Here is a 23313-nt window from a genome sequence, read left to right on the forward strand (position 1 = left end):
CATGGTGGATGTGTTCCACAGCAGCTCTGCTGTGCTCCATGGGTGACGGGTTCCTATTAGAGGCAACAAACATCAGCGAGTCCAGGGAAGCTATTTTTAAGCAGAGGAAGCACTAGAATAGCATCCTGAGTTTTTTAAGCCTGTGGCTTACTAAAGAGCCCAAGTCCTTCGAGAGCCTCGAAAGTCATACGTGAGCTCTGGGGTCCCGTTTTGGAGACTGGTGTTGGCCAGAGGTCCAGGTGCAGCCCAGAGGGCAGCCAGCGAGCCCCAGCAGACCCTCCCCATGTGAGTGTGAGCACCTCTTGTCTCTGTGGGTGTGAAGGGCTTGACCAAGGACAGTACTGTGATTTTTCAGGGCTGGAACCCACCTGGTTTCCCAGCTGGATGGAGTCAGAAGAGGCAAGGTGGTAGGACAGTGACGGAGATACTCAGCCAAAGATCCCTACCCCACAGACCTCTGACTGCCTGCTTGGGGTCCCTGTGTTAGGAGGCTGTTGGCAGGACTTAGGCATCCCAAACTGGTTTGTTTTGTCTGCTGTCACCTTGACCTGTTTCCATGTGAAGCCCCAGAACTGCTGTCCTCCCTCCCCCTTGGCACGGATGCAGATGATCCTGGCAAGTACCAGTCCCACAAATAGGACAATTCCCAGAATACCTCCATTTCCAAGGCTGGTCCCAAAGCTTGGACAGGGCTGTTTTTGTAGCAGAGTGGTTTTTTGGAGGATTTTGCCATCCTGCTCACATGTGTACTGTGGGCCTGCAAGAGCTGATGCTTGGGGTGTGCAGGTGGGATGGATGCAGCCTCCTCCCAGTCCCCTTCGCATGGATATGTACCTTCCAGCCAGGCTTATCTTCTGCTCTAAGGGTCCTCGGATTGTAGGGCTGACATCCTCCTTACTCACCATGTGTCCTTCCTTCTCCTCCAGGCTGTGTTGAAAGACCAGAGCCAAATGAGGCAGATGGAGCTGGAGATCAGACCTGTCTTTCTGGTCCCAGACACCAATGGTTTCATCGACCACCTCGGCAGTTTGGTCACACTGCTGGACTGCAGGAAGTTCATCCTGGTGGTGCCCCTGATCGGTGAGTAGGGCCAGTGCTGTGTAGGGGGCTTCCCCTCCCCGCTGGTGTGGTCTGTCCCTCCAGTCTGGCTCCCTCTCTCCATGCCCCACGTGCCCGCAGTGCCTGTGTGGTCTGGAGCTGGTCAGCTCGTGCCGTGGGACTAGACTTCATCCTGCCCTGTCTCATCCCAGTCGTTGTTGGCATTCCTTCAGCCCCTGTCATCCCACTCCCTCCCTGCCAGCCTTCTGCCCACAGCACTCAAACTTCTCCCGGTGAATTTGGAGGTGCCAGGGGCTGGGAGAAAGCAGATGAGTGTTAATCGGGATTTGGAGGGAATTTCGAAGGGAGCAAGGAGGAGGAATTGTTAAACAATCAGAGCAGATAGCTTATCCCAGCTGAGCTGGGGCTTAGGCAGGCTGAGCAAATGGCCGGCCTGTGTCTCAGAGCTGCTCAAGCCCAGCCCTTCTTTTTATCCTTATAAAGCTCTCAGTAAAACAGCAAGCTGGTTCCCGTTATTGGTAAACACTCACCCTGGCAGATAACGGCTGTGCTGCTGGGTGGTCTCCCAGGGTGGCGGCAGCATTTGGTTCGATGCCTTTGCTCTGATTGTTTGATCACGCTCCGGGCTGGAGGTGCTGTTCCTCCAGCCAGTGGAGCTCTGGTGCCCAGCATGTCCCCGTGCCAGCCTGGCACTCACAGGATCCCCAAGGACAGCTGGAGAGGCTAGGGCAGGAGTGGGGCTGAGCATTGCAGAGCCCACATCCCATCCACAGCCCCAGGAGGTCAGAGACCGGCTGGGTCCTGTGGGTATCTCCAGTGTCCAGGCAGTGAGGTGGCACAAGTGCACCCTTGTGGCATGTGGGGGTGCTGCCCTCCAAGCCATTGTGGGGGTTCCTGCTCAACTCCTGGTGTCCAGCAGACAGTTCTGCCTGTCCCAGAGCCAACATCCAGCTGCTGCCCTTCCCCTCAGGCTGAGCAGCCCAGCTCAGGAGGGATTCCTGGGGCTGGAGATGGCACCCCTGGGTGAGGAGAGCAGGGCTGGATGCCTGCCCAGCTGAGCACAGGAGCTGCCAAGTTGCTCTGTGGCTTGGCACTGCAGAAACCAAGGGAAGGCAGTCAGCAGCACCAGCAGAGCCTGGGAAGCCCTGGGGGCTGTGGGGCATGTTAACACCTGGGAGAGCTGGGACCTGCCCTGGAGCCATGGCTTTGGCTCCTGGTGCATTCCGGTGGTTGCTGGGAGGCTTCTCCATCAAACCCCAGCTAGGGGCAGCAGGAGAGCTGAAAACCCTGGTCCTCTCCCTGTCCAGGATGCTGCTGCCCTCAACCTGCAAAAGGAGCTTGGCCTGCCCTGCCACAGGCATGACTGAGCACTTTTAGTGCCCTCCTGTCCTGCTGCCTCATCATATGGGGACGGGGTAACTCACCTCTCACTGCTGGCACAAAGCCTCCCAGAAGCACCCCAAAGCCAGCAACTCCCTGTCCATGCACGGGTTGGTCACATTCCCCCCAGAACAGCTGGATAGCTGTCAGTATGGTCAGGAGGAAGCCATCCCCTAGGCCTGTGACTGCTGGGGAGAGAGGCCTTGGTGCCATGTCCCATGGAGAGACTGGAGAGAGGCACAGTGCCCTTCCCCCAGCACTGCTCCCTGCTCTTCCCGGGGATGCAGCAAGGGGTTAAGCGCTTGGCTTCTCGTTGGGTTTGTTTCTCTTGCTCTTTAACCTGCTCCCTGCTCCTTGAGCCTGACCCCGCCATGGAGAAGCCAGGCCTGGTGCAGAAGCACAAACAAGCCTCCCCTTTGAAGCCTGTTTAGCTTGGAAGCAGGAAGGCGGATTTCGGGAGGGAATACCAGCTTTTCCTGTTTGATGTTCCGTTCTTGCACGGCTCCCCCCACCCCGGGCCCAGCCGTGCATTGTGTGGAAATGGCAGCATCAGGTCGGTAGCAAGAAGAGTCTCCAGCCAGGGAAGAGCAAAGAAGCTCCACGCAGATTTAATTGGAATACCCAGACAGTGAGTGCCAGTCTCACCATGGAACAGAGCGATCACGCAGGCTCCCCGGGCAGTGATTCACAGCACTGGGGAGAGGCCTCAGACCCCGAGCTCTCTCCCCGAACCCCCCAAGGAATGCATAGTTCCCACTTGAACTCAGGACTTGGCTCCAAGCTCGGAAACAATCTTCAGAAATGAAGCCATGGCTCAAACACACACACACACACACATACACACACACACACACACACACACAGAGTGTGCGGAGGCTCCCTCGCACACACGTGCACACCAGCTCCGTGCACACGCAGCCCCGTGCAGCAGCACAGCCAGGGGACACTTGTTTGCACATCTGGATGCACATTTGTGTGCCCAGCCCTGCTGCCAGCTGTGAGGGTGTGCCCAGATGTGCTCACGAGTGTTGTTGCTCGCACACTGCTGCTCTTCCTGCACCCTCAGCACCCCAAGGGATGGTCCCTCCTGAAGCTCTGGGGTCCCTTGGGCTCATCAGGATGGAGCAGCTGGAGTTCCCAACCACTTGGCAGCAGCACAAGGGGTTCCAGTCAAGGTGAACAGGCTGGGAATCCACCTGGATTCCAAGCTTGTCTCGAGGCAGGACAGATGCGCAGAGCCAGATGGGTGAGGTGTTGAAAGGAGCCTGTTCCCTGCCAGGAGCACGGGGTGGTGACTTCAAGTGGGAAAACAGGCCTGGGATTTGTGTGGGAAATGGTGCCAGGGTGGGAACTGCCTGCTTCCTGTTCCCATGTGCAGGGGCCTGCAGCTCAGACAGTGCAGAGGCAGGCAGTGCCACACGGGCAGGAGGCACAGTGCCACCAGCCATCGCTGTGCTCGGAGACAGAGGAGCAGGATGCAGGAGTTCAGGGTTTCCTGACGCCCCCGGTACAGACATGCTGTTGGTCATGGTACAAGTGTGTGGTGGGGGGGGGGGTCACAGTGATGCTCCCCAGTGTTTGGCAGGGCAGAACCAGTTGCCCTCACCAGTTACACTGTGGGGGTGAGGTGCCTGCGCTCTCAGGGCCAAGCCAGGTGACCCACGGAGGTGGAAGGCAGCAAAGCTTTTCCAGACCCGCAGCCAAGTCCGGGAGCACGGGGACACTGCAGCAGCTGAACCCAGATTTCCTGAGCCAGCTGCCAGTGCCCCAGCCCTGAGGCCTTGGCAACTTGCGTGCTCCAGCGGCAGGTCACGGGAGCACCTTGTCCCATAGTAACTGTACCTCCTCTTCCTGTTTGAAGTGATAAACGAGCTGGATGGCCTGGCCAAGGGCCCAGAGATGGAGCATCGGGCTGCAGGCTATGCCCGCCAAGTGCAGGAGAGAGCCAGGAAGTCCATCGAGTTCCTGGAGGAGCGATTTGAGAGCCGGGACAACTGTTTGAGGGCTCTGACCAGCCGAGGCAACGAGCTGGAGTCCATCTCCTTCCGCAGCGAAGACACCACTGGCCAGCAGGTAAAGCCTGGATTCTGAGGGCAGGGAGCTCTTTGCCACCACCTCCTTGGGGAACACCAGGGACCCTGAGGTCTGTGAGCTCTGGGCAGGGGGTGGCTCTGTACCCCCTCTTTGCAGGTGGCTGAGCAGGCCCTTGTGCCTCAGCTTGGGGCAGCCCTGCTCTCACTGAGCTGTGTTGAGGTGTCTCGAGGCAGTGCAGCAGTCAGGGTGGTGGGGGTGCAGAGTTTTCCCAGCCAAGGATAACGTTGCCCTTTCTTTTCCAGGGAAACAATGACGACCTGATTCTGTCCTGCTGCCTCCACTATTGCAATGACAAGGCCAAGGATTTCATGCCCTCCAACAAAGGTGGGACATCCTCACATCCTCTTTGTCCCTTCTCTGTTGCATTCCACAGACTCCTCCTGTTTCTCTTTCATGGCCCTTGGATCTGTTCCCTCCTGCATTTTGCCTCTATCGACAACAAGGTGCCACCTCCTACCTCCGGTCAGCTCCGGGCTGTGGCCCTCCCACCTCATTGCCAAATGTCACCTCCTGGCACCTTGGGGATGCCCCGGTCTGTGACAAACACACCATAAAAATCCACAGACCCATTTTTGTGGTGACAAAGGGCCAGAAAATGCCTCCTCCCCACGATCCCTGATGCCTTCTGTCCAGGACTCTTTTTTCCTCTGGATTCCTGGTTGGCATCAGCCATGTGTGCTGGGACCAGACAGCCTCCAGGCTGTTGCCAGGGCGGCAGGGATGGGAATCGCATCAGCAGCTGCCCAAGAAATCAACCCGCATTTGTCAGCACGAATTCTTAGCAGCTTAACTTGTCAGATTCACAGAGAAACCGTCACCAAATGTTTATGTGCAAATGATGCTGAATTTTGAAATCATGTGGATTATGGGGAATGGGGCCTGACAAGCTGACAGCCTCTGGTTTGTAACAAGGAGGCGCGTCACCAGCGCGGGGCAGAGGATGTTTATTGTTACACATTTCTTAAAGTGTCCGCGCAAAACCTCCCGGTCCCACTTGAGGCAGCTCTCAATCCCTGGCCTGCCTTCCCACTGAGCCCCCAATTCCCTTCCTTCCAGCACAGGCCAGCCGGGCACTCGCCCACCATCCCCAGCCCCAACACCGTGACCGTAGCCCGCGTTCCTGGCCACCCTCCCCTTCCCCTCGTCCTGCTGCTCCCTGCGCAGCCAATCTGGGCCCATGTTGGGCTCCCATAAACTCTGTTTTTTCCATTCCCGTCCTGGCTCGGAGGCACTGTGTTTCCTGTGCTCATAGGAACAGTACTCTGGTCACAGGACCCAGCTGCTTACACATACCCCATATGCTTCCCCTGCCTCTCACACACGTAAGCGTGGCTCCCACATCCCAGCCCGGCGCGTTGCGTGCGGGGCAGCTCATCCATCTGGGGGCAAGATCCCTTTGGTTCTTTCTCAGGCATCAACTCTCAGTGTCTGTCTGAGCCCCAGCCAGAAACGCCTCGGTGTCAGTGGCGACTCCAAAAAAGCTCCACAAAAAATAAGAGGTGGCTTTAGATCTTATAATGAGATCAACAGAATAATAGCACCAGCTTCCTGCTGGAGCCAGGGTCGCAGGCTGTCTTCCTGGCCTGGGTCAGGCAGGGACCTCCTTTTCCCAGCCTGTGGCCAGTCCACCACCCCTGTGGGCAGCGGGCAGTGGTCACAAATCATCCCTGGGCAGCAGAGAGGGGAGCAGATGGACTTGGGGATGCAGGGCTGTCTCCGAGGCCCACCAGAAAGCTTGGCAAGGAGCAGGGAGCTGAGAGCTGGGAGCAGGGAGGGTAGGGGATCACCATGGGTTGGGTGGAAGGCCCGGGGCAGGTGTGAGCTTCACTGTGCTCCGCGTGTGTGTCTCGTTGCAGACGATCCCATCCGTTTGCTCAGGGAAGTGGTTTTGCTGACGGACGACCGGAACCTGCGAGTCAAAGCGCTGACCCGCAACGTGCCGGTGCGGGACATCCCCACCTTCCTCAAGTGGGCTCAGGAGGGCTGAGGGGGCCAAGTGGGGCCCAGGGCCCCTGAGCAAGTCACGCAGCCCCCGACGGTGGGAGCCCAGCTCCAGCGGCGGCCTCGCCGCGCCGCCACCGCCGCCAGCCCACCACGAACAATAAACGCCACGTCTTCAACCCACCCCAGAATGGCCGTGCTGCGAAGGGCCCCCCGAGGGCAGACCAGCTGGGAAGGTCATTGCTGTGGATGGTTCACGTGGAGGCTGGGCCGTTGAGGGTCCCGCCAGCCTTTGGGCAGTGCCAGCGTGGAGCTGGAGAGCCCCGCTGGCGAGGGAAGCTTTGGGTGAGCCCTGTGCTGGATCATCAGCCTTTTGCTTGGTTTGCTTGGGTGCAGAGAGCTCGAGTCACAACTTGGTGGCTCTTTGGGTTTGTAGGCTGCGTAGGGCAGAGACTGGGGACATGCCAGCAGAGGCTTTGGGGTTGCTTAGTCCAGCCTGTACCCCTTGGAGAGGCCATGGACTTCAAGGGCAGGTTTCCCCCTGCCCCAGCCTGTTTGTCCTGCATGGCCAGACAGCCCCAGGTCCCCATCCCCTTCCCCACAGTGTGCTGCCCCATGCAGGAGTGCTGCTGGCAGAGGGGTTTGTCCTCTCCGTGGCGCGGGGTTTGCTTGTTGAGTTTCATTTTTCCAATGTAGGTTAGTTTTCAGGTGTGTGCCCTGCCTGCTTTGCTGGGGAAGGCTTTGAACACCCCCACAGCTGCTTTGTCCTGATCCCCTGCCCACCCCAGCCATTACTTGTCCCTTCCCTTCTCCCCTAAACCCTTTAGTTCTACCCTGCTACCTTTAGGCACGCTTAAGACTCAGTGTGAAGCTAACAAAATTCTCCAGGGACCCCAGGACCAGCTCTCCCATGGGTACTGCATGTCCTCACATTGCCACAGCCCCTCTTCAGTGTGGGATCTGGCTTCTGCCTGTGGCTGCAGAGTCAGAGAGAACCATGGAAATGCTCAGCCCCACTATTTGCCTAGCTGAGAGGGTCCATGTATGGAGCCATTGCCTTGTCCCTGGGTCATTTTGCGCTTGGATTTGGGGTTGGGGTGCTGCTAAGCCTTCTACACCCCACGCTGTTCCATCACCAAGTGTCCAGTCCCCAGTGACACACCAGATACAGAAGCTAAGAGGGTGCATTAACCTCTGAACCAGAGCCCCTGGAGCTCTGTCAAGTCCAAGTCCCATGAGCCCAGGGTGGGAGCAACCCCAAGGCCACCCCTTGGTCCCTGCTGGGGCACCACAGCTGTGGGAGGGAAGTGTCAGAGGTGGTGGAGGAAGCAGCAGGACAGAGCCCAGCATTTTCCTTTCCTGTGTGGGTGGCTCGGACCCGGTGTCTGCATCAGGAAGCGCAGTTACCCCTGTGCCCGCTGCCCAGCCCCGGGGCCAGCACCAGGGTCAGAGCCTGGGCAGCGTGATGGACACACAGGGGTGTGCTGGATAACCTGTGCCAGAGCAGTGCCCAGCCTGGGGCAGCGGGCACAGGGGCTGTACTGCAGGGCCCAGCCCAGCCACAGAGACTTTGGGGTGCCTACTGCTGCTGGGGGGCACATGGAGCCATCAGCACAGCACCCACGCCCCGGTTCCTCGCCCACAGCCTTGCTGGCTGCCAGCTTTGCAGAGACTTAGCCTTCTCCTCCACGCTGGGTGTGTTTCAGTGTTTTGTTTTCGTACGGCGCTGCCCTCCGAGTCCCTTCCCGAGGTACCACCAGCCTGGAGGGCCCTGCAGCTCTGCCAGACATGTCACGGGCTCAGCCCTGGGACAGTTTTGGTGCCACCACACCAGCTGGCACAACGGTGAGCAGAGCTTGAATGCCTAGGGCCATCCCTGCCAGGCTGCTGGGAGCCCTTGTCCTGGGGCAGCGCCCACCTTCGGGTTGTTAAGTTGGTTTTAATAATTTTTAGTATTAAACGTGTGTCAGTGCAGTGTGGTGTGTCATTTGCTTGTCAGCACATGAGCTGCCGCTGAGGTTGGGGTGGGGGATACCAGGGAGGGACAGCAGTGGGAGACAGTGTGAGGATGACAGCGGCTCTGTCCCACTTGCATCTGCTGCTGCCCCCCCCAGCTGAGGGGGTCTTGGCAAAGCAGATGCACAACAAAGCCCCTTGAATCCCCTCCCTGCAGCCACAGACGCCCCCCGGGGTCATTCACAGCCGAGCTCAGCATCAGCCCTGCACCAGCCAGGCCCCTCCCCAGAGAAGAACGCGAGGCCACGCGTGTTAATGTCACTTTATTGCTCATTCCGTTTCGACTATAGAAAAAAAAAGAGGGCGAGAAGCCCGTGTACAAATTGGACGTGATACAGGGGGGGCCGGGGCCCCGCTGGGCGCTGCCAGCTGTGCTTTGGGTGCTGCCACCACTGCCAGTCACCCCACGGCAGCTCCGGGGGACACCGCCGGCCCTGGGGGACCGGGACAGCCCGGGAGGTTCGGGGGGCAGCTGGGCAGGAGCGGCCAGCTCAGGCTAAGGCACAGTGGCTGCGAGGCCGGGGGCAGTCGCTGCTGGCGGCCGCCCGGAGCCTCGTGTGCAAAGGAGAGGAGGGGGCTCGGGAGGGGGGAGAAGCTTCACATTAGCCCCAACGGAGGGGTCAGGGCACGGGCCGGGGGGGTCCAGGCTGGGGGGACTTTGCCCACACCGAGCAGAAGGTGGGAGAGGGGGTGCGGTGGTGGCAGAAGGTGCCCGGGGGGGACTCGGCCCCAGGTCACATGCACCCCCTGGGCTCTGCCCCACGGCCCCCTCCCGCAGCCCCTGCCCACCTCCCGTAGCTGACAAACCAGAGACCGCTTTGTCTTTGTCACGGACCCCCCGGCCCGGCCCGGCCGCGCTGGAGACGGGCGTCTTTGGCAAAAATAAAAAAATAAAAAATAATCAAGGCGAGTGGCCGCCCGAGGGCGAATCCGCCGGGTCCCGGGGGCTGGCCCGGGTGCCCCGGGCATCCCTGATGGCGAGGCAGGGCCCAGGGGCTCAGTCTGGGACAGGCCGTGCCCCGCTTCCCAAAAACACGGGGAGCAGCCGGCTGAGCCCCTGCGTTCGGGACGGGAGGTCAGTGCTCGCTTCGGGGCGAGGAGCATCGCGATTCCCCGGCCTCCCCAGCATGGACGTGACCGCCGCTCTCCCGTCCCGCGCCTGCTGCTCGGACCCCACCGTCCCCCTCCGTCAGTCTGTCCCCGAGCCCCCGGCGCGGTCGGGCACACACCCCCAGCCCGGCGCCGGCCGCTCCCGCTCCAGCACGGAGGCGACGCTCCGGCCACGACGGACGAACTACTCACGGCCCGCGGTCGGGGAGGCACAGTCCGGGTCCCGTCGCGGCAAAGCCGAGCGCCGGCGGGTCCCGCCGTGGGGCCGGAGCGACGCGGCGGCTGCCGAGGGCGTCCCCTCGCCCGGGGACGGCAGCCCCGAGGTAAGGAGCGGGCTCATGTCCTCCAAAGCCTCGGGGCGCAGCCCGGCCTCACAGCTTGTGCGTCGCTGCCGCCCGGTGCCGGGGTCCCGGCACCCCCCACGGCAAAGGGCGGAGGTGCCGCGGGGTCAGTCCCTGATTTATCGGCTTCTCCCGGGCAAGCCGAGGCGCTGGTCGAGGGACGCGCCGTCCATCCATCCCGGAGCAAGCTGTCATTGCACCATCGCTACGAGCGAGTTCTCCGGGACCGTCGGCAGCGCCAAGGGACGAGCACCCATCGCCTCTCGCCCCACCCCCCCAGCTCCACACGGGGCAGCGAGGGGAGCCCAGCGGCCCCCCCAGCCCCCCGGCCAGGCCGGTGCTAGGGGGGCGAGTATCGCTCTATGGTCCGGGCGGCCTCGGCGTGGAGGTGCGGAGCCTGCGCCAGCACCTCGGCCGCCTTGTCCTGGCTCAGCCCCAGGTGCTCAGCCGTGAACTTGGCCAGGGGGTAGAGGCTCTCCATGGCCTTGGGGTCGCTGAGGAAGTGCGAGGTGTGGGAGAGCAGCTCGGCCGCCTTCTCCTGCTTGAGCCCCAGCTGGTCAGCGGTGAGACGGGCCATGGCATAGACGCTGTCCGGGAAGTCCAGCTTGGCTTTGCCATCGGGGCCGGCCGCGTGCATCTTCATGTGGCTGATGAGGTTGCGCTGCTGGGCGAACTTCCCGCCGCACACCTGGCACTCGTAGGGCTTCTCGCCTGAGTGGATGCGCATGTGCTCGGTCAGGCGGTACTGGCGGGTGAAGCGCATCCCGCAGGCGTCGCAGGCAAAGGGCTTCAGGCCGAGGTGGCTGCGCATGTGGCGGGTCATGGTGCCACGCTGCGTGAACTTCTTGCCGCAGATGGTGCAGGGGTAGGGGCGCGTCAGCCAGTGCGTCTTCTCGTGCTGCCGCAGCGTGGCCGGGTCCTTGTAGGACTTGTCGCAGGAGGAGCAGCGGTAAGGCCGCAAGATGTCACCCAGCCCTGGGCCACCTTTGTCCAGGAAGGGCACGGCCTGCTCGGCCGCCGCCTTGTGATAGAGCTCCTCTTCGTTGTGGGCCTCCACGTGGGCGTTGAGCTGCTCGGAGCTGGGGAAGCCCTTGCCACAGGGGATGCACACGTACAGGTTGTCGCCCAGGCTCTCCGGCTCGTAGCCCAGGTGGTTGCAGTAGCGGTCCAGCGCGTCGCCGGGCGAGGGGCCCTCGCTGCTGCCCGTCTCCTCACTCGTGCTGTTATCAGGCTCCAGGTCGTTGCTCTCCACGCTGGGGTAGCGGGGCTGCGGCGCCGCAGGCGGCGATTCCGCCTTCTCCTCCCGCTCCAGGTCCTTCTCTGCCTCCCCCTCGTCCAGGTAGGGGCCCAGGGGCTCGTGCTTCATCCAGCGGTACATGAGCTCTCGCCCGTCAGCGCGGGGCAGCGGGGGTTCGGCGCAGGGTGGCGTGCTGCGGAAGGGGTCGGGGGCGTGGGGGTGTCCCCCCGGCTCTCCGCCCGGCGGGGAGTCCTTGTAGGCAGCGGCGTGGCTGCCCAGCAGGCCGGCGCTGACCGGGGGGCTGTCGTGCCGTGGGGGCAGCGAGGGCTCGCGGGGCTCGCTGGGCAGCAGGCGGTCGGTGGGCAGGAGCTGGGCGGAGGGGCCGGTGGGGCTCTTCTTGGAGAGGTCGAGGCCGCAGGGCGGCGAGCAGTGGCGCTCGGGCGGGCACAGCCCGTGGGGGTGCAGCGGGGCGCCCTGGGCGGCCGAGGCGTACAGCTCCCCACACTGCGTGTTGAGCGGTGCCGCCGGCTCCACGGGCGGCAGGTCCACGGGCCGTGGTGTCCCCGAGTAGCAAGCCTGGATGACCGGCGTGGCGGCCCGCAGCCCACGGCCCAGCTTGTAGGGTGCGTAGCCCCCGCGCAGGTGGCAGTACTTGCCGCTGCGCTTCAGCTTCTTCTTGCAAAGGGCCACCAAGCCGGGGATCTGGAGGTAGCTGGCGGCAGCCAGCACAGCACCCAGGCTCTGCTCGCTGCCCGGCTCGCACTCGGCCAGGCGGCCGGTGTAGATGAAGTCGAGGATGAGGCGGAAGATGCCGGGGCTCACCATCTCATGGTCCAGGTTGAGCAGGTTGTCGTGGACCACCAGCGACTTGAGGTAGGCGCTGCTGGCGGCCAGGATGTTCTTGTGCGCTCGGAAAAGCGCGTTCTGCACCACGATGATCACGTCGCACAGGAAGCCCTTGGTGCGCTGCGTGTTCAGCTGCAGCAGCAGCTGCCGCGAGTGGCTCGGCACCTCCATGGCGTCCAGCATCCCGCTCCTCGCCCGCCGCCCTGCAACACACCGGCCGCCCCGTCAGCGCCGTGCCCGGCCCCCCGTGCCCACCGCAAAGCGCGGGGGGCTCGACCGGCGCGCCCGGGGCTTCACCCACGCGTGGGGTGGGGCGGGTCTCAGCCCCACGCACCGCTGCCTCCCGGACGCTCTGCGCGGTGCCACCGCTTATATGGGGGCTCGTTTCTCGGCGTGAGGGGGGGCCGAAAACCCCCGGAGGGTTTTGGAGAAAGTGACATCACCCGCCGCCGCCGCCGCCAGTGCCGCGCCCCGGCCCCGCCAGCCCTGGGACCCCCGCGACCCCGCGCCCACCTGCCGGGGGAGCGCAGGGCGGGGGACACCCCGACCCGGTATCCGCCACCCGCCCGCCGATCGCCGCTCCCCGCCGCTGTCCCGCTCCCCGCCGTGCCTCCCCGCTTCTTATGCGCCCCGGTCCCGAGAGGCGGCCGGCCGGACCCCCCGGGCGCCCCCCGCCCCCGTTTCCTCTTCCCCCGCCTCGAGGTGAGCGGGGGGACGACTGGGGGTGTGGGGGGGAGCGGGACCTCCCCTCCCCGCCTCCGTCCCGGTGCCGGTGCCCCCCGCCCAGGTGCGTAAAGCCAAGAGCCCGCGGAGCTGCTTTTCCGGCTGATTCTCCCCGTATTTCGGGGTGTTTCCCCCCCCCTCTTCCCTTTTACCTGGGCGTCCGGTGGCCTCCGCCAACCAGCTGAGGTCTCGGTGAACTCTCATGGCTCAGCCCCGGGGGGGCCGCCGCCGGTTGCTGCTCCCCTCCACCCTCCTCTTCCTCTGCTGCTTCTCTTCCTCCATACCCCGCGCTCCCGGCCGGTCCTACGGAACGGGAGGAGGAGGAAGAGGAGGAGGAGGTGGTTGTGGAAGAAGCAGCAGCGGTTCCTCGGGGTTCCCGACGCCGCCAGCTCGGAGGTGAAACCCGGGCTGCGAACTCCCCCTGACCCCGGCCTGAACTCCGAGCAGCGCCGCTGGCTGTTAAAGGGACGGCGGGAGGTTTTCCTCCTCCCATCCCCGGGCGGGGCACCGACAAGCCGGGCCCCCCCTTTACACACCCCTCCCTCCCCATCCCGGTCTCCTCCTCCTCCTCCCAGCCCGGTTTTTCCCTCCTCCCGGTCTTCTCCCGCCGCGCCCCGACCGCCCCCTCGGGGGTCTCTATCTTTAGGACATCGCTCTTTGCCCGGGGACACTCCGGCTGGGGCCGGGAGCCCCGAAGAGGGGGGGACCCGGGGTGTCCCCGGGCAAAGGGCGAGGTGTCCCCCCCGTCGGTACCGCTCGTAGGGCGCCATCTAGCGGCTCCCGGTGCGCTCCACCCCCCCTCCCCCCTCCCCGTTACCGGAGGCGGCTCCTCCCCGCGCAGGTGGGACCCGACGGGGCGGACGGTGCTGGGGAACGATAAAGGAGAGGGGTTCTGCTTGCAGCCCCACCCCAGGGATGGATGCCGATACACGAAGCAGGGGTGGCACCCGTCGGTTGGGAAGGCTGGAGTGGGTGGTGTCATTTTTGGGGTGCAGAGGGTGGAACATCGTGTCCGATGAAAGGAGAAGATGTGGGAATGGGTTCTGGGGAGCAGGGAGGGAAGGCAGACGGCCCGAACTTGCTGGTGAGGGGGGACAGCAGAAAGCGGGAGGGGCGTGCAGCGCTGGCGCCCAGATGTGCGGTGGCGGTGGCTCGGGGTGGGCTGGGGACTTGCGGTGGTTTGAGATGAGGAGAAGGAGGCGGGAGGCAGAGCCACGTTTCTCCCCAGCTTCATCCTTCCAGCCGTCCCTGAAAAGGCTGCTGGGCTGGGGGTGCAGCATGGGGTACCCCCCCTTGGCGCGGGGGGAGCCGCCTCTCGCTTCACACTTTCACTTCTCCTTTCTCACAGCCGCAGCCTCTTGCACAACCTCCTGGTACAGCAAAGCATCGCGATGGGCTTCCCCGGGCCGGCTGCTAATCCTGGGGTGTCCCGCTGACACCCCCTGACCTGAGCAGGGCACCCCGAGCAGTGGCCATCCCTCCCACTTGGGCTTTTGGGGTTTCACCCCATAACCCTGCTCTCCTGGTGAATGGGAGCCAGTGTGGGGTGCCTGGTCATCTGGTGCCTGGGATAGAGTTTGGCCAGCCCTGAGTTTGGGACAAAAAAGGATGGGTGCTGGCGGGGAGGGTGCAGGGTGGTGGCAGTCGTTGTCCTCACAGCTCAGCATCACTCACCTCAATTCATCCTCAGATTCCCTCCAGATTCAACGTGTTCACTACGGAGACGTCACCCTGGGGATCGGGACGGCGTGTCACTGCCCGTGGGGACCCTGCAGTGGGCTCATCCCGGGCATCGGATCAGAAATCCCCCTCCCTGCTCCCCAGGCTGGGCTCTGGCCCACAGGAAGCGCTGGGATCCTGGGAGCGGGACGTGGGCGACCCTCGTTAGAGCCGCGGTTTAATCCCAATTCCCCGGGCACTAATTTCTCCCCCCTCTCCCATTTTTTTTTTTCTTTCCCCCCTCTTCAATTAACGGCTGGAAGTGTTTCAGGTTCTGGCAGCGAGCTCTGGACGTCGCTGTGAGCGATGGCTCCCGCGGGCTCCGTCCCGGTAATTTATGGGGCTGAGCTGCATAAATCACGACAGCGAGCGGCTCCCAGACAGCTGCATCCCCCGGGGCCGGCCGGGACCCCGGGCTGCCCCAGCTACCTGCTGAGTGACGCCGAGCCCCGGGGGCAGCGGCCGAGGGAGGGAATGGAAAAACTCTTCACCTTTTCCACCCTCTTTTGCAGCTCCACTCCCATTCCCGGCCTCTCCCAGGAGCAGAGGGGCGGATCGGTGCCCGCGGGGATTTGAGGCAGGTGGAGGGGTGGGGGGGTTCTTGCACGAGTGTCCCCCGTCCTGTCCTGCTCAGATTTCTGGAGAGATCCTAACACAGCAGCGTGATCTAGCGTTCTGCACCCAGAGCTCTCAAAAACTGCCGGGTCTCCGCAGGGAGCTGCAGCCGATGTCCAGCTCCGAGGGACAGGGACGGCCGGGCTGCAGGACCGCAAGAAGAGCCAGCGCCGGCGGCCGGGAGCCGCAGCGAAAGGGGCATTTTCGCCTCAATGTGCTGAGCAGATTGGAACCAGCTCTGGTTAAGTCATTGGCTCTGTTGGGAGGTCTGAGCTGGAGCGTTTCCCGCCTGTGCCCCCTCCCCACGATCAATCAAAGTTGCAGCAAATTAGCCCAGATGCTGGGAGATTCGGTTCAAATCCAGCTGTGGTTTGGATCGCGTTCGCATGCCTGGCTTCATGTGGGACCTGGGCTTTTGGACAGGATACAGCCCCCCGGTCTCTGCAGGGCCCTGTTTCCCAGCGCAGCCTCTCCCCGAAGCCCACACACATGTCTTCGATTACGGCGCGTTGGCCAGCGGGGCCGCATCCGGCAGCGCCAGGAGCCCGCAGCCCCCGCTGGCAGCTCGAGCTTCATTTCCCCGGCGGTGCTGGGGCACAGCAGCCCCGAAACTGCGGCCCCTGGGTGTGCAGGGGGATGTGTGTCCCCTCCACCTGGGCTGGGCTGAGGCTGCAACTCGTGACAGTGCTGAGCTGTTCCAGGCTGGGCAGGGATCACCGCAGCCCATCTCCTGAGCTGTTCCAGTGCCAAGCCCTGCCTGCTGCAAAGCAAGGCTGGGGGCAGCCCCACGGGACCCTGCCAAGTTCTCCAAGGCTGCCCCCCCCATCATGAGAGGATCCCTGAAAGGCAGTGGGAAGGGCAGAGCTTCCCTGGCACAGCACAGGCCTGGCCAGGCTGGCCGCTCTCTGCTGTGCTGTCTGGGTGGCACTGCTGGGATGGACAACGGGAGTCATTCCCTGTGGGGTGATGCTCAAGTGGCTGGGGGGCTTCCTCTGTGGAGCAATACTTGATGGGGCAATGGGAACCCTTTCTTGTGGGGTGACACTGAGAGGACCCTTTTTGTCTGACCCTTTTTGGTCAGACAAGGACACCTATCCCTGCGAGGTGATATTTCATGGAGCGGGGCAAGGATATCCTTGTGGAAGGATATCCAGGTGCACAAGAGACAGAATCAAACAGCAGGAGCTGAGACTGGTAGAGATCTCAGGAAGGCATCGCCCAACCCTCTGTTCCAGCATGGCCACACAGGGCTGGCTGCACAGAACCTTGCCCAGGTGGTTTTGGACATCTCAGAGGATGGTGACTCCAGCACCACCCATGCCAGTGCTCCCCTCCCAATGTAAAAGTGCTCCCTGATGGTCAGAGGAAGCTATGGGACTCATCTATGCCACCTGCCCCTGGTCCTGGGCACCACAGGGCTGAGTCTGGCTCTGTCCTCTCCACACCCTCCCTCCAGGGGTGGTTATGCACTGATAAGTTCCTGGAGCCTTCTCTTCTCCAGCCAGTCCCAGCTCTGTGCCTCTTCTCATCAGAGAGATGCTCCAGTCCTTCACTCTTCTTAGTGGTCCTTCCCTGGACTCCTTCCAGTATTTCCATGCTGGTAGTCCAGCACTGAACCAAAAACTCCAGGACTGAGCAAAGGGGAAGGATCCTGTCCCTGCTGACAACCAACACAGACAAGGACACCATTCACCCCCTTCATCCCAAGGATACACGGTCAACTTCCTGTCCCCAAGGTCCTTTTCACGGCATTCCTGTCCAGCTGGACAGTCGCTGGGATACCCCAGAGCTCAGGGATCTTCCTCCCCTGGAGTAGAGCTTTGCAATTGCCCTCGAACTGGCAGGCAGTGGGATCCCTTCCTTTTGGAGGGATGTTTGGGAAGACAAGGGTGCCCATCCCTGTGAGGTGATGCTTTGTGGAGCAATGGGACCCCTTCCTTGTGGGATGATGCCTGATGGGGTAACAGGACCTGTCCTCTGCAGGTAGATGAGGATCCTGTCCCTGTGGGTCAAAGTTTGTGAGATGGTAGGACCCCTTTCCTTATGGGTGATGCTTCTTGGGGACAGTGGGACCCCTTGTGGGAGCAATTTTCAGTAAAACAAGGGCACCCATCCCTGCCAGGTGTTGTTTCCTGGGGCAGTGGGACCCCTTCCTTGTGGCACAATACTCAGACTGGGTGAGGAACACTCCCGGCGGGATGATATTTTGGGGCTGGAGGTGATGACACCCCTTTCCTTTGAAGTCATGCATCGTGGGGCATTAGGATCCCTTCCTGTGGGCTGATGTCCGAGCAGGTGAAGACCCCACCCCTGTGAAGTCAGGATGACACAATGAGACCTTCCCTCTCAGGTGGGGTGATACCACCCCTTCCTCCTTCAATCCCCCTTATCGACCACTCTCTTCCCACCAAACCCTTCAGGTGACCTCCCCTCCCCACCCACATCACCGGGCCCCCTCTCCCCCTCCCCGCGACAGCGACACGGCTGTAGTCGCTGGTGGGAAGCCCACGAGATGGCAGCAACGGGCCGCGCTCCGGGATGCGACACCCCCTCCTCCGGGAGCCGCGACCCCCCGCACTCCGCATCCCGGTCCTCCGGTCCCTCGGTGCGCGTCGGGGGGACCGGGACGAGGAGTGGGGGGGGTCGCGGCTCCCGTAGGAACGGCGGAGCTGCGCAGCCGGTTGCTGGTGGGCCGGCCCCAGTTGCTGACTAATCCCGGGGCTGAGTCACGGTTGCGGCGGGGAGCGCTGCGGCAGCGATTTCCCCCTCCCCTTCCCTAACCGGAGAGCCCCGACGGGGCGAGCGCCGATGCTGCGTGGGAATAAAAAGGGGGGGAGGGGGTGGAGAGAGGAGGGGAACACCCCCATCTAGCAGGGGGTGGGTAAAGCGTTTTGGGGAGTTCTTGGGGGGGTGGCAGCACCTCGAGCGGGGTGGTTGGTGGAGGATGGGGAGGTGCTGGTGGGGTTGGCAGGGGTTAATTCCCTGAGCCGCTCTGCAGGTATTTGGGGGTGTGAGGGGTAAGGGAGTGGGGGGTCGTGGCTTGAGGCCCCCGTAGCAGCGTGTGGCCTTGCAGCAGCGTGCGGCCTTGCGCAGCGGCGGATGCTGGCGGGCGCGATGCTGCTGTCAATGACAACGCCGCTGTTGCTGTGGTTACCGGTGTGATGCTTCGCCAGAGCAGAGTGAGGTCAGACGGCTCCAGCAGGAATGGGGGGGATGCATGGATGGATGGATGGATGGATGGATGGATGGATGGACGGACGGACATATGCATAAAGGGGGAAAAGATGCTTCCAAATCCCCCTGGATATGACTCTAGGCCCATCTTGGGGGAAGGCTGACACTTGGGAAGGAGCAAGGGGCCAAAATTAACTCACCCGAGAAGCTGCAACCTGTTTCTGTAGCACTGACGGTTTTTGGGGGACCCAACCCTGGTGGGAGTGAGGGCCAGGCCCCATGGGGAGGTTGGAGGGGTCAGGGCAGCACGGTGCTGCAATGGGTTGCTCACCCCATGTATTCTAAACTCGCCCCCCAGCACCGCATTGTGCTGTGCCATTATCCCGCAGCACATTGGAGTGGCACCCGTGGGTGTTTGTGACACTGGAAGGACAGGGGTTCTTATGAGGGGGCACATCAGAGGTGCTGCTCAGGACATTGTTGTGGGTGAGGGATACAGGTGGCATGCAGATGCCCGGTTGTGGGGACCCCTGTGCAGCCATTTCCCTTGACGGGGGGCTCAGGCGGCCCCAAATCAACAGCCCCGTGGTGATGCTGTGAGGCGAGGACAGGGCCACGTTCTGGCCTAGAGGGGTAGTCAGGGGCAATGGGCACCCAGGGCTCCTGTGGGTGCTTGGATGGACACCTCGTGTCTGGGGCAGGGGGGTGCCCCACGCCGCACTGCCAGGGTGACAGGACCTTCAGTTTGTGTCTCAGTGGGTGCAGGGCCCCTGGGTCTGGCAGCAGGTGGAGAAGAGATGTGGAGTGCTGGGTGCTGCTCCACTGCACTCCTCGAGCAGCCAGGGAAAGGGGGTGGGGGCTCCGGAGGGGTCGGGGAGGGGCCGGGTCCTGTTGCAGCCCGGACCCCCTGCCCGGCTCCGGGCCGCTGTCCTCCCCCCGCGCCGATATAAATAGTAGCGTCTTCCCGTTCCCTAAATTTCCTCGCTGACGTAGCGCTCACGTCATTGTGTAGGTTGATGCTTTTCTATGAATGAGCAGAGATCCCCGTTACTACGAGCCCGATCCTATAAAAGCCCCGCGCGCTGCGGACAGCGCAGCACCGACACCGGCGCCGGCCTCTCCGGGAGCCGCGGGGCCCCTGTCCGGCCCGGCAGCCGCGGGGCCCGCAGGAGGTAAGGCACCGGCTGGGTTGGCCCTCAGGTAAGCGGGGACGGAGCTCGGTGCGGGGGCGGGAGGGGGCAGCGGAGCCCCGCGGCACCGGGTGCTGCACCTGCCGGCCCCGGGGCGGGGGTGAGGCGGAGCGGAGGGCACCGGGGGTCGGGGCTGCGGGGGGGGAGCTCTGCGGCGGGCGGGGGCGGCGCGGAGCCGCCTGGCGCAGCCCCACGTGCGGGCCGGGCGGAGGGGGCGGCGGGGCCGGGCGGCGGCGCCGGCGGGGGCGGTGCGCGGGGGCGGGCGCTGAGCGCGGGGCCGCCCCGGGGGGGAGCACGGCGGGGACCGACCGCCCGCACCTTGCAGGGGTTGGGAAGAGAGGGGGAGGGAGGGCGGGGAGAGGTGCGGAAGCGCATCCGTGTGCGGGGCTGTGCGCGTGTGTCCCGCTCGGCGGTGACACCGCCGCTGTCCCCCCCCCCCCCCCCGCCCCCCCCCGCCGAGCCTTCCCGCAGCCACCCCCGACGGGACCTCCCCAGCCCCATCCCGCCGTGCCGCCGTGCCAGGCACTCGCCACCGCCACCTCCCTCGGGTTCCCCCGCAGCCCCGTGTCCACAACCCGAGTGCTGCCGGCTCCGCAGCCCGGGGTGGGAGGGGGGTCGATCGCCTTCACCCCTCTGCGTCTAAAGAGCGCGGAGACCCCGTCGAGGAGAGCCCGAGTCAGAGCGTCGGCACCTTGGCTCTAGACTGCTTACTGCTGCGTAGGGACAGGACAGTAACAGTCTACAGTCATGGCTACTGAAGCATGACCCACCGCCGGCACCGGCCCCGGCCCCGGCCCCGCACCGGCCCCGGCCCCGCCGCAGCGCCGGGGGGGCGGGCGCTGTCCGTGGTGCTGAGCCGTCGGGGAGAGCGCCCCGACGGGGGCGGGGGGGAAGGAGGGAAGGGGCGGGGATGGGGGGGGGGGGGGAGGTCCCGGTGCCCGCCTGACCCCGCTCTCTCTTTCCCCCCCCGCAGACACCGACCCCCCCACGGCGGACGCCCCCCCCCCCCCGCCTTCCCGCTGCAGCCCAGGTAGGGGGGGACCCCCGGCGGGGCGGACACGCGTGGGAGGGCAGGGGGCGGGGAGGGGGAGGTGGGCGGATGCTACCGATGCTGCCGATGCTACCGACACTCCCCCCCTCCCAAGCACCGGGAGGGCCTCCCCCCCCTCCTCCCCGCGCCGCCGGTGGGGGTCGGGCTCGCTCGCTGCGGTGGCGGGGACGCCTCCTCGCCGTCGCCAAGGCACCGGCTGCCACCACCCGACCCGCCCTCCCGGTCCCCCCCCCCCTCCCCCCCCCACTCCGACGCCGCCCGGGCGACCGTGGCTTTAGATTGTTACTGTGCCGCTGGGGGGGTAACAGTCTACAGCCATGGTCGCCGGGACAGGCGGACTCGCACCGCGGGCAGCACCGGCTCCCCCCCACTCTCCCACGCCCAGGGGTCCCCGAGGCGGCGGAGGCGGGGCGGCGGGGGTCCCGTCGGGGGCGGCCCGCCTCCCGGGGCAGTAGGAGCTCACATGCAGGATGCAGCTCACCGCACATCAACTCTTACTGTTCGGGGGGGCGGGCGCCGAGCGGCTCCTCCTCGGGCAGCGGGAACGATGGGGACCCCGTCCTCGGATCCCTCATCCTGCCCCCCGCCCCGCAGCCCCTCACCTGCCCTCCCGGCGGGGACCCGGAGCCCCTCGGGGACCGTCCCCGCCGGGCTCGTCCCGCCGCATCTGTCCGCTCGGCGGTCGGGGTCCTGTCCCCCCGTGCCGTGCCCCCCTCCGGGGGCACCGCGGGCCGTTCGCGGATCGCGGAGCGGGGTTGGCGGCGGGGCCGGCGCGGCGGGGACTGAGCGCGGCCCGCGGGGCCGGGGGCGGGGGCGGCCGGGGGCGGTCGCAGGTTGCACAACCCGCCCGGCGTGGCCAGGAGATTCCTGAGCGGCGAAGTCAGAGCGGCCCGGCCTGCCCCGGCACCGGGCACCGGGCCTTCGGCAGCCGGCGGCGACTGGTGCAGGGCTTCTCGCGGGGGGCACCGGGGACTCACAGCACGGGAGAGAGGGTGCTAGAAGGGCTGTAGTGAGCACACAGGTCCCGAAGGGGAGGGAGGTACCTATTCCCATGGGGACATCGGGGATGTAGGGTCAGGCCCAAGTGGGTGAGGGTGGCAGTGGCAAGAAGAGCAGGGAGAGTCCCTGAACAAGAACCTTCGGTCCTAGGATCCTGCAGCACAGGGGTCCTGTGGGTGTCCCACCTAGACTGAGTAGAGGTCACACAGGGTCCCCTGCCCACATTCTCCCTCTCCAAAGCAGCCCCATTAGGATCCCTCACCCATCCATGGGGTCATGCACCTGGCAGCTCTGCCCTCCCCAGACAGGCATGGCCACCACCAGGTCTCCCGAGGCCAGCAGGGCCACAGTGGGACATGGGAGCCACAGGTAGGGGAGGATCAGAGGTAGCTGGTCCCCGCTGTGCCCTGCCATATCTCTTGCTTCTTCCCTCTGATTCCTGCTTTTCCCAGGCCAAGCACCTCACACTTCCAGGATGAGGATTTTCAGGTAACACCACAGCTATGTCCAGCACATCCATGCTGCCAAGGTTGCCACTGCCACAAAACCCACCCTCCACACCCTAGGAAATACATCTTTGTTTGCACCTCATCACCAGCATCGCAGTGAAGTCCAGGCCATGGTGACATCAGTGTCCCTTCCAGAGTACCCCTGGGTGAGGGGACATGTCCCATAGGCAGCACTGTGGCCCCTTGGACCCCACGCTCCAGTCCGGGAACGTTCCAGATGCACTGTTGTTTTGAAGGCCAAGTCTCTCCCGCTGACACCCTGGAATCAGTTTTTCTTCTAGAATCCTTAAAAATATCCTGGATTCCTGACACTGGGACTTGTCTTCCAACGGCGCTTCCAAGCCACTGGGCCTGGGGCCAGCCGTCAGCGCCGGGGGACAGAGGCCATCCAGCTCCTGTGCTCCTCCTCAGCACAGAGATCACAGCGGTGCTGGGAAAGAATGTGGTGCCAAGGAGGATCACAGCCCCTGCCACAGCCTCTTCCATGGTGGAATGGTGCTCAGCAGGGCACAGGCACGGCACAAACACTGCCTTACCTCAGCAACGCACCCAGCGGCTGCAGAGCCTGTCCCTGTGCACGGCCAGGAGGGTGGGAAGGGTCTTCCTGGGACCTCCAAGCCATGACCCTATGGAGCCCAGCGGCTGAGGACTGGGGTGGACCCCTCCACTGCTTGCAGCGAAGGTCCCAAGGGACTCTCCCAGACGGGATTTCCCTGTGCATCCCTGGGAAAGCACGTGGCCCCAGAAAACTTCTAGACAAAACCTGTCACCCGCTCTTGGCTTTGCCAAGTGGCATCCTGGCACTGTAGGAATTCAGGGTGGGCCCAGGGGGCCTGAGCCAGCAAAGCTGGTGGGGGCTGCAGGGAGAGGTGCTGCTGTTGCCCCCACAAAGTTCGGGCAGGTGCCCACTGGCCCCACATGCTGTTGCTGCCATCTGACAGCTCTTGGCAAAACGGCCTTTTGTGATTCAGCCGTGTTTATCCCAGCCTGCAGCCCGGCCCAGCGTGGGTTTCCATGGAAAACTTCCATCCAAAACAAGGAGAGAGAAGGAGCTACAGCAGGAGTGACTCAGCCACAACTGGAAGCTTCTGCGAGTGAAGCAGGGAAGGGGGGGCTGTTCCCAATGGCTTGGTCCTGCTCCAGCAGCGGGGCCCAGGGATGGGCCCGGCTGTCCCCTGCCCGTGCCACTGCCACTTTGTAGGCAGGAGCTTGGCAGGTTTGGGGGAAGCCTCACTGTAATACCACCTGGGAAACACATCACCCTCCTGGTGTGCCCCCTCCGCACGCCTGTGGCAGGTCCTGCTGGCGG

The 23313-nt window shown here is 64.0% G+C and overlaps 2 protein-coding genes across 2 annotated transcripts in view; one reads left to right on the plus strand and one right to left on the minus strand.

Annotated features, from left to right (window-relative positions):
- SMG6 (SMG6 nonsense mediated mRNA decay factor) overlaps nt 1-8434 on the plus strand; it is a 105440-nt gene extending 97006 nt beyond the window's left edge. The window contains exons 16-19 of the mRNA XM_062506834.1: nt 927-1080; nt 4301-4512; nt 4776-4857; nt 6390-8434. Of these exons, the coding sequence (XP_062362818.1) occupies nt 927-1080; nt 4301-4512; nt 4776-4857; nt 6390-6520 (579 nt within the window). The 3' untranslated portion in view covers nt 6521-8434. The remainder of the gene's footprint in view (nt 1-926; nt 1081-4300; nt 4513-4775; nt 4858-6389) is intronic.
- A 1847-nt stretch (nt 8435-10281) lies between these two features.
- HIC1 (HIC ZBTB transcriptional repressor 1) lies at nt 10282-12951 on the minus strand. The gene is made up of 2 exons (XM_062507225.1): nt 12900-12951; nt 10282-12227 (listed from the first exon to the last, which is right to left on the minus strand). The coding sequence occupies exons 1-2, from the start codon at nt 12949-12951 to the stop codon at nt 10282-10284; spliced, it is 1998 nt and encodes a 665-aa protein (XP_062363209.1).
- Nucleotides 12952-23313: the final 10362 nt, after the last annotated feature.

The sequence above is a fragment of the Cinclus cinclus genome, chromosome 22, assembly GCF_963662255.1.
Source record: "Cinclus cinclus chromosome 22, bCinCin1.1, whole genome shotgun sequence".
NCBI classification, from domain to species: domain Eukaryota; kingdom Metazoa; phylum Chordata; class Aves; order Passeriformes; family Cinclidae; genus Cinclus; species Cinclus cinclus.

What these genes read in the sequence shown, in the direction of transcription:
- HIC1 (XM_062507225.1), bottom strand. Translation starts at nt 12,951, where the DNA reads ATGAGAGTTCACCGAGACCTCAGCTGGTTGGCGGAGGCCACCGGACGC. An exon ending in GGAGGCCACCGGACGCCCAG is followed by an intron (nt 12,228 to 12,899) that starts GTAAAAGGGAAG and finishes GGTGTGTTGCAG; the next exon opens with GGCGGCGGGCGAGGAGCGGG.